Source organism: Notolepis coatsorum (assembly GCF_963971535.1).
Source record: "Notolepis coatsorum genome assembly, chromosome: 14".
In the NCBI taxonomy this organism is placed as follows: Eukaryota; Metazoa; Chordata; class Actinopteri; order Aulopiformes; family Paralepididae; genus Notolepis; species Notolepis coatsorum.
The window spans coordinates 51,418,926-51,429,559 of record NC_140178.1 but is presented as its reverse complement, the minus strand read 5'-3'; the positions used below and the strand labels follow the sequence as shown (position 1 = coordinate 51,429,559).

Here is a 10,634-nt window from a genome sequence, read left to right as displayed (position 1 = left end):
TGCGTGGTGGAAGGAGAGGGGGACGAAGAGGAGTGTGTGGTGAACGTGAGGGGAAAAGGAGGGGGAGTGAAGTACGCTCGTGCTGTGACTATGACAGGACCCCCCCCTCTATGGGCGCCTCCCGGCGGCCCAGGCTTGTCAGGGTGGGCCCGATGGAAATCCCGGACGAGGTCTGGGTCCAGGATCATCTGCCGGGAGATCCAGCTCCGCTCCTCCGGGCCGTAGCCCTCCCAGTCGACCAGGTACTGGTAGCCGCGGCCGCGGCATTGCACGTCCAGCAACTCCCGGACCACGTAGGCCGGGTGGTCGTCTATGACCAGCGGAGGAGGAGGCTCTGGAGCAGGGGGAGACAGGGGACTGGAGACCACCAGTTTGAGCTGGGAGACATGGAAGGAGGGGTGAATTCGCATATGGGAGGGGAGCTAGAGTCTGACGACAGAGGGATTGATGAGGGACAGGATCTTGTAGGGACCAACGAAACGGGGGGTCAGTTTGCGTGAAACGGCTTTGAGTGGCAGGTCCCGAGACGAGAGCCATACCATCTGACCTGGTTGATAGTCGGGAGCCGGGGTCCGGTGGCGGTCGGCGAAGCGACGGTTCTGGTCCGTAGAGCGGAGAAGCGCGGCCCTTGTGTCCTCCCAAATTCTCCTGCAGCGGCGGAGATGGTCCTGCACCGACAGAACGGCGATCTCCTCCTCCTGGGCAGGGAACAGCGGGGGTTGGTAGCCCAAATGGCCGCTGAAGACAGGGAATTGTGGGCGTATTCGATCCACGGCAGGAAGGTGCTCCAGCCGGAGGTCCCAGGCTGTCACGCAGCAGAGGGCGGATCCCAGGTCCTGGTTGGCCCGCTCCGACTGGCCGTTGGTCTGCGGGTGGAACCCGGAGGAGAGGCTGACCGTGGCCCCCAGGGACAGACAGAAAGCCCTCCAGACCTGGGAGATGAATTGAGGGCCCCTGTCGGAGACGATGTCCGCCGGGATCCCGTGGAGGCGGAAGACGTGGAGTACCATCAGGTCTGCGGTTTCTGCAGCAGAGGGGAGTTTGGGAGAGCAACAAAGTGCACAGCCTTCGAGAAACGGTCAACAATAGTGAGGATGGCTGTGTTACCATGTGAGAGGGGAAGGCCGGTGATGAAGTCCAGGGCGACGTGCGACCAGGGCCGACCGGGAACAGGGAGCGGACGAAGGAGCCCGGCGGGCGGTCGATGGGAGGCCTTTGCACGAGCACAGATGGTGCACGCCAGGACAAAGGCGCGGGTGTCCTCTCTCATGGAGACCCACCAGAAGTGTCGTTTCAGCAGGGACAGGGTATGGTCGATCCCAGGGTGGCAGGCGAACCGGAAAGCGTGAACCCACTCGAGCACCTGGGAGCGGACAAGGTCAGGGACAAAAAGCCGGTTAGGTGGACCGTTACCTGGGTCCGGCTGGGCACACTGAGCCTCCCTGACGATGGACTGGGTCTTCCAGGTGGCGGCGGCCACCAAGCAGGATGTGGAGAGGATGGTGTCGGGGTGTGCGGGACCCTCCTCGGGGACAAACTGCTGGGAGAGAGCGTCTGGCTTGGTGTTCTTGGAACCAGGCCTGTAGGTAAGGGTGAAATTAAAGCGCTTGGCCGTCTGGACGTAGGCGAGGTTCTTGTGGTCCGTCCAAACCAGGAAGGGGACCTCCGATCCTTCCAGCCAGTGCCTCCATTCCTCCAGGGCTAGTTTGACCGCCAGGAGCTCCAGGTTTCCGATGTCATAGTTGACCTCGGCTGGGGTTAGGCGGCGTGAGAAGAAGGTGCAGGGGTGCAGTCTCTGGTCGGTGAAAAGGACCGCCCCCACTCCGGTGCAGGAGGCGTCCACCTCCACCACGAACTGGCGGGACGCGTCCGGCTGGATGAGGATGGGTGCGGTGGTGAAGCGCCGGCGCAGCTCGGCGAAGGCGGAGTCCACTTTGTCGGACCAGACGAAGGGCACGGAGGGCGAGGTGAGTTGGGTGAGGGGTGCCGCGACCCGGCTGTAGTCCCTGATGAAGCGCCGATAGAAGTTGGCAAACCCCAGGAAGCGTTGGAGCTGCTTGACGTTGGTGGGACGGGGCCAGTCGGACACCGCTTTGATCTTCTTGGGGTCCGCCCGGATCTTGCCACCCTCAATGATGTAGCCGAGGAAGCTGATGGAGGAGACGTGGAACTCACACTTCTCTGCCTTGACGAACAGCTTATTCTCCAGAAGACGCTGGAGGACCCGGCGGACGTGCTGGACATGCTCCTCCATGGAGCGGGAGAAGATCAGAATGTCATCCAAATAAACGGAAACGGAGTGGTTGAGTACGTTGTGGAGAACGTCATTGACGAGGGCCTGAAAGACAGCAGGGGCGTTGGTCAGTCCAAAGGGCATTACCTTGTACTCGAAGTGGCCGAGTGGTGTCTTAAAGGCTGTCTTCTACTCGTCTCCTTCCCGGATGTGGACAAGGTGATAGGCGTTCCTGAGGTCCAGCTTTGTGAAGATGGTGGCACCTTGCAGGGGCTCAAAAGCATAGTTGATTAAAGGCAGGGGGTACTTGTTCTTTACTGTGATATTGTTGAGACCCCGGTAGTCGATACAGGGGCGAAGGGAACGATCCTTCTTGGAAACGAAGAAGAATCCTGCGCGCCGACAGGAGAGGAGGAGGGAGTGATAATGCCTGAGGCCAAGGACTCGTGGACGTACTTCTCCATTGACTCCCTCTCTGGGCGTGAGAGGTTGAACAGGCGACTAGCGGGGAGTGGCGCTCCGGGGAGTAAATCAATAGCAGTCCTATTGGCGATGAGGAGGCAGGGAGAGAGCCTGTTGCTTGCTAAATACCGCTTTTAAATCATGGTAGGCAGGGGGGATAGCAGACAGATCAATGTTTTCGTTGGGGAGGTGAGAACCAGCGGCCCCTAGTGGCGGCCGAGCCGATTGTAGGCATGCAACGTGGCAGTGAGCGCTCCAGCTGGTCACTAGGCCGGTAGGCCAATTGATGACGGGGTTGTGTAACTTGAGCCAAGGCATGCCAAGGACAATGGGATTGTGGGGAGAGCTTGTAACATGAAACCGAATATTCTCGCTATGATTTCCGGATAACAGGAGGCGGAGGGGTACGGTGTGGCGAGTTATTCGTGTGAGTAGTTTCCCGTTTAACCCCCTGGCGTCACGGGGTATTGGCAGGGCGTCAGTAGCGATGTGGTAACGGGAGACTACCCCAGCGTCGATGAGGTTCTCGTCGGCCCCTGAGTCGACCAGGGCGGATAGCGGGAGCGATTGGTTATTTAGACACAGCATGGCGCTGAATAGCATGTTTGGGCCGGAGCTGGGAGCGATATCAAGACTCGAACAGATGCCCAGCGTTACTGCCAAGTCCCGTCGTTTGGGCGAAGCGAGCATGAGACAACGGAGTGACCTAGTTGGCCGCAGTATAGACATACTCCTGTAGCGACTTCCTTGGCAGATCGTAAACAAGCCGGAGGCCCCATCTGAGCCACCGCATGTATATATTCCCTCCCCGCCGTATGTATATTTCTCTCCCACCCACCCACCCCCTCCTAATGTACAGTCCCCTCCCCATCATATGTATATACTCTGTCAGGATCTAGGGGTAACAGTACTGTATATTTGAATACCGTTTAAGTCACAAATGTATCAGTACTAAATACCTATATGTCCCTATGCAATAAATGTCATGTATGTTGTGTATGTCATAAATGTCTATATGAATTGAAAATGGGGGACCCTGATGGAAACAAGACAAACGTCTTTCTCAGGTCTGCATCCCCTTAACAATTGTGTGTATTGAGCCGTACTGTATTGTACCCATTCTGCAATCTGTTAAATAAATTTTTCATTCATTCATTCATTCATTCAAAGACTTTACGCATGTCGTCGATATACGCAGAGTACGACTCGCAGAGGAAGGAATCATTGAAGTGGAGAGCGGTGGCCCATTCCAGCGCAGTGCCCGTGAGCAGAGCCGACAGGTAAGCTACCTTAGACCTATCGCTGTGAAACGTGTGTGGTTGTTGTCCAAAAACTAGCGAGCACTGAAAAATAAAAGCTCTGCATTTGGAGACGCTTCCGTCATAGCGCTCTGGTGCGGGGACAGGAGGCTCCCTGTGCGGGGGAATCGCTGCAGCGGGGGGAGAGTCTGGTGGAGCTTGCCGTGCGACGTGTGCCTCGATACGGTCATATTGTCTTTCTCGCTCCGCGGAGTCGAGGGCGAGGGCGGCCAGCTGAGCCGTGACGGTGTCTATGGAGAGAGCGAGTTGGTCTACACGGGCGGACTGGCCGTTGATTATACTCACAGACTGCTTCTGGAATTTCCTCCATTCCTCGATCTCGTGTGCAGCTGGTGCTGTCATTTTTGGGTCATGGTGTTCTGTGAGAAGTTGGTCTAGAACACAGCCCAATTGCTGAACACACAGGAGAGGAGAATGGAGCGTTTCAAGGGGTTTTAATTGCACACAGCAGTTCAACAGGAATTGGGGGGAATAGAACGGGGTTAGTGTTCTTGGGGCTGCGGCTGCGGGCAGCGAGAGAGCAAGTGGTCCTCTTGCTCTGTATGGAACTTCCAGGCAGAACGGCGCACTGGAATGGGGATCCTGGGGCACAGGAGAAACGGGTTAGAGCAAGGGAATACAAGAGCAGGTTTCAGCAGAGCTTTAGGCAGAGACGTCGTACCTGGGTTGTGGTGTTTAACACCACAACGACTTCTGGTCAGCGTCGTGGGGTAGAAGTAGGATCCTCATCAACGGGGGATAGGATACAGCTGTGAGGAGTGAGGTGCCTGACAGCGTGTGAATCAGAGGGATGAGGTGCAGCTGGGCTAGGTGACGGGAAGTGAAGTGATGCTGGCCGTATAAGGGTGAATGGAGGGGTGAATGGAGAAAGAGAGGATGAGGAGGAGTGCGTGGTGGAAGGAGAGGGGGACGAAGAGGAGTGTGTGGTGAACGTGAGGGGAAAATGAGGGGGAGTGAAGTACGCTCGTGCTGTGACTATGACACCTTGGGCCTCTGCCAATAAAAATGAGTTGAATTCTAGCTTGGTTGTCGTGACTACAAGCTTTATTCTCCTTCTGGCTAGGAGTCAGAGGGGGGAAAACCATTCCACCATTCTATTCTTCTTCTATCCATTTAGCAACCTATGTACACTGTGATTAACCTAGTATATGTACATAATATACGACAATCCGATTTCGGAATAATAGCGTGTACAGGCAAGAAATGGCAACGTCTATAGTGGAATTGACGTATAGGGCTATAACTCAGCATCTCATGAATTACCCTAGAGACCACTCTAAAACCATACTTATATTCACCACGGTATAACACGGGAACATATGGATGGAAATGTCATTATTTTTCACATATTGAACGATAGATAGGTGATGTCAAATGGGCCATAGTATTGTATCCATAGCTGTAATATAGAATATAGTTATAGCTCTACAAACAAGGTGACGGATCCCTATCTAGCTAGTGGTGGTGTTGCTACAGAGGGCTGCGTCTAATGGCTGGCACTGAAAGTGTTAACAGGCGCCCCCAAAAGTGGTCATTTTAGTTTTCGTTTTTGAGGACTGCATACTTTCTTTGCAAACCAAAATACTATACTTTATACTTATAGCACATGCATGAGCCTGGTCTCTTTTGAAAGATGACATTCTGAAGTGTCTGATACAATAAGGACAATTCACTGTTAGTGCTAATGAAATAGAGTAACATTGTTGTAGAAAAACTTTTTACTCACATTTTTCTGTAGTAGTTAGTAGTCCAGAAGTAGTATTTCCAAGAAAATTGGTATGGCTGACAAGACACCCTGGGTACATAGCCTGAAGTCTTGTGTAGTACATGTCCAAATATCATAAAGATCCGTTCAGAAATTAGTGATTAGAAGTTTTGGTAAAAGGTGAGAGAGCTCAGAAAACGATTTTCTCATAGACGTCAATGCACTCAACGGAGAATTCTCTTCCTGTTTTGGCTCATGACTTTTCACCTAGATCCCTGAGACACGAGCAAATGTAACTATCATTACACCTGGGTGAAACAGAGTCCATTCTCTTCGGATCAAATAACAAACTCAGCAAGACCAACGGCTTCTCTGTTACAGTGGGTGACAATATTGTCACAAGGAAAGATGAAATTACATACCTGGGCCCTCATTCATCAACGTGGACGTAGAATATGTTCTATTTCCACACGTAAGCACGGAATGTAGAACTAGTGTACGCACAGGGAAGTCGGGATTCATCACACGGTGCGTACGCAGGCTCTACGCTCCTCCGTAGAACGTTGTTCTACCGTCAATGCTCGTGCATGATTATCCATATATGGTCATGAAAGTGAGGAAACACCCCCCATGGGATGTGAAATAATGGACTGACCCGAGCGGTACTCTGAGAAACTCCACAGAGAATTCACTGCTGTCGAACCAAGAAGACACTATCGCGTATTATGGGATAAATAAAAGGCGGATTTGTAAACGGTGATGTCAGATATCAACGGCTCCCTAAGACCATTGCTGCAATTCTGCCTGGACAGCTCAAAATACTAATAAAGACCGTTCGTTGACCACTGTTTGGCGTTGGTTGTGTGTCATTATAACCGTGCTGTAATATGAATGTCTTTATTAGTTGTGTTCGATTGGCTATATGATTTTTAGAGGCATCTATTTTGTTGTCGGCTAATAAAGACCGCGCTGGAATATGACTGCCTTTTCCCGTGTTGTTTGATTAATACCCAGGGATTAAAGTTCTCCTCAATTTGATTCCAAATCGCGATGGATCTCCCGTCAATTTTCTACCTGCTGCATATGATTTCTAGAGGCATACTACAATCCATTTTGATGTCAGTATTGGGTAGCCTACATAAACAATAATACGAGAGCTATACAAGAACAATGAATCTTACTGCCATGTATGATGTAGCGCAGATACGCCATGTGTAGCCTGCCTATATGTGATCAATACAAACATGAACTTGAATTCCATCATGTCTGTGTGCGGGTCACTGCGGGAACTCACAAGGCTGTTGTCACAATGTAAATAAGAACGTGCACTGAAAAGTTACAGTATGTAGTTGGTTGATCATTTGTATGACAGTCAGTAAACCCTTGCAAAAAGTATCCGTTTTATTTAATGAATTGAAAACATTCAGCATCGCCTTCCTCCCGGCATCCAGCAATAACATGTATCAGGCAAATGCGCATCGCAACATTGACTGAGTGGAATCCCTTTCTATTCACATAACTGCATTTGTGATGGAGCTTTGACAGCTACAGTAACAGTCTATTGGTCGATCCATCTCCAATATCACGATGGACCGTGCCGCGGTGGCAAAGACCCGAGGGTGGAGAGGATCTTGTCTATATATATGTTGTGTGTCTGTCCACTATGTTTGTTACTTTGTTATTCCCCCCCCCCCCTATCTATGTAAAGCGACCTTGGGTCTCTTGAAAGGCGCTATATAAAATGAAGCTATTATTATTATTGTTATTATTATTATTATCATCACATCTGTGCGGGAGCTCACAAATAGACTGTTAGTCTCAGTGAAGTTTCAACGGAGGTCATCTATTCTAACCAACAAATTGAAGTAGAAAGCATTTCGTGACCAATCTTATTTGGAATCATGACACACAAAATAATTTGCTTTTTATTTGAAACAATATCTAATCACGTTTGGAGGTTGGTGTTTTGCGTCTGCCCCCCCGTGCCAAACAAGCAGGCCAACCTCTTGTTCGCGTGTGAGCCCGTTATAATTACACTACTGTCGCTATTTTACAATGAACTATAATGAATTACGGGTCATACAGAAGTTGAACACTAATGCACGGAAGCTTATTTCCGCCTTGAAACTAATGCAGGACTGAGGAGTGCTTATGCGTAGTAACGATATTCTACCACTGGGCGCGAGGTACGCCTGGTCTGACCTGTGCGTAGATGTAAGCACGGAGTCAAGTTCAAATCGAAATTGATGAATCCCACTCTTTGCTTAGAAATGATCGTACGCACAGGGTAAGCACAGATCTGTGCGTAGAACACGTTGATGAATGAGGGCCCTGGATTCCATCCAAGAGGCAAATCTTTCCTGTGACAAAATGGCAACCAATGCACTCATTCAAGGGTACTACGACTATGCTTGCACCTCATGGTACCAAAGCACCTCAAAGGCGCTAAAAACAAGATTACAAAACAAACTGGTCAGACTACTGCTTGACCTTACTCCTAAAACCCACCTCACCCCTGCCCATTTTGACAACCTAGGATGGCTTAGAGTAGACGACAGAGTACAGCAACTTGCAATGGGCCTGGTCTACAAGATACACTACACCACTAAGGTACCCATGTACATGTCGAGGTACTTCCCAAAGGTCAGTGAATACCATGACCACAACACCAGAGGGAGTTCCACAAATCATGTTCAACCCAGATTCAACTCAAACAAGGGACTAAACGCATTTCGCAATTATGCCACATCAATGTGGAACGCCCTACCCACAGCCGTAAAAAAAAATTGAATCCCTACCCACCTTCAAAACCGCTCTCAAAGAGCACCTACGGGAGGCTGCAATTCGAAACTGGCCCCTGTAAACATCCAACCCCCCCCCCCCCACCCAACCCCCTCCAATGTACAGTTTCTTCCCCCTCAAATATATATACTCTCTTTTAGAAACTCTGTCTCTTAAACAGTACTGTATATTTGTATATCTTGTATGTCATAAATGTCTGGATGTAACAGTACTGTTTATCTGTATGTCATGTATATCAGGCCTATAAATGCCCTTATTATGGCCAAGTCACACATCTATGGATCGGGCCAAATCTCCCCTTTCCAATGGCAGAGTTCAATCTGGATTTAGTACCACCAGGCGCCCCTGACAGGGCAGCAAAACCGTGAATAAAATCTACTGTAAGTACAGTTACTTTTTTATAATGTAAATATCGTTTTCATCAGATTGCATGTTTGCAATGCGTTTTTTTGCTAGATGTTCACAATTAAAGGTAAATAAACTATTTTATGGCAATAACGTTCAGGTTTGTTTGACCCGTGAGATATGATTCAGAAAATAACGTAACAGTTTGTTTGTTGAGCATAGCTGACTCAGTCACCAGATCTTGATTTATGTTTCCTATAAGGTAGTTAGCTGAATATGAAAATAGGATGCCATGTTAGGTTTAACATTTGATCAAGCTGTTGATTGGGTTTGCTTTTCTGCAGATTCCCGTTCACACCAGCCAGTTGGAAAAACTTAGCCAATGTCAAAAGTTTTTCCCCTCAGTCTTATCTCCACAGGATGCATTCACCAGGACACTTCATTCAGCCCGAGACCCAGTGGCACTCCATCTCTTCCTGCTATCTTTCTCCGTCTTGAGTGAGACCTAGTATCTCTCTCACACACACACACTCTCTCCAACTCTCCTCCAGCTCACTCTTCCTTTAAACGTCCAAAGGGCCTTCATCACACTTTTTGATAAAGGCCTTAACACTTTGAGTGCCAGCCACGGCATAATTTGTTAGTTCATGCCAACCGTTGAGTGCCAGGAACGAGATATGCCGTTTTTAATCGTTATTTTTTTTATTAGCGATTTCCATTAATAATAATAATAATAATAATAGATTGAATTTGTAATGCACTTTTTGTTCGCTGGGATCCCAAAGTGCTACACTACAGGGTTAAAACCTAGTTAAAATTCATTCATGATTCATTCCATTCATATTTTTTTATTTTTTTTTTATTTTTTTGGTCTTTTTCCTCCTCCATTTTCCTCCGATTTTCTCCCATCCCAATGTTAGTCGTATGCCAATTCCCAGTCCCTTCCTGGTCGCTGCGCACTTACCCCCCACAGTCAGATCATCTGGGAGAGTGGAGGCTACCACGTGCTTCCTCCGACACACGTCCAGCCAATCACCGCTTCTTTTCACCTGGCAGCGCGGATTCTCATCGAGAGGGCGTAGCGTGTGGGAGGACCACACTATCCCCCTCGAGTCCTATCCGCGCTTAGCAGGCGCCCCGACCGAACTGTAGGAGTCGCTGTTTACAACGACCCGGACCCACCCCGCCAGCTTCTCCCACCCTCTAATACAGCCAATTGTATTAGTGCAGACGGCCAGCCAAGCTGGTGACAACCCCGGAGCTGTGAGCTGGATTCGAACAGGCGAATCCAGCTCACAGCTCCGGGGCTGGTGACGAACGCAATCTCCGCTCGGCCACCTAACCGCCCCATTCCATTCATATTTCATCAATCTAGCCTCACGTTACCACTGGCATTCTCTCTGAGCTCGAATTGGGAAAATACCGCCCCCTATCGTCTCTCCGGATGGAGAGTCCGGAATCCACATTTTACTTCTCAGGCAAGTAACCCGAGCCGATCGGACTCATTGTGGACCATCAGAACAGCGTGGAATATATATTTCCAGTACCCAGCGTTGGATCAATAAACACGATCGATATTTGGAATGGCGATCAGGAATTGGAATAATCTTTTTGGAGAACATCTGATCTGAGGTAAGAATCTATTTGACCAGTATTGGGATAATCAGAGCTGTTTTCACCTATATATCAACTTGTCCCATATGTGAATGAATGAATGAATGAATGAAAACTTTATTTAACAGATTGCAGAATGGGTATAATACAGTAC

At 49.5% G+C, this 10,634-nt stretch overlaps 1 protein-coding gene across 1 annotated transcript; it reads right to left on the bottom strand.

Moving 5' to 3' along the window:
- Positions 1 to 3,855: 3,855 nt before the first annotated feature.
- On the bottom strand, positions 3,856 to 4,356 carry LOC311240527 (protein LDOC1-like; the record flags this gene model as incomplete). The annotated part of the gene is made up of 1 exon (XM_084329106.1): positions 3,856 to 4,356. The coding sequence occupies one exon, from the start codon at positions 4,354 to 4,356 to the stop codon at positions 3,856 to 3,858; it is 501 nt and encodes a 166-aa protein (XP_084185232.1).
- Between the last annotated feature and the right edge of the window lie 6,278 nt (positions 4,357 to 10,634).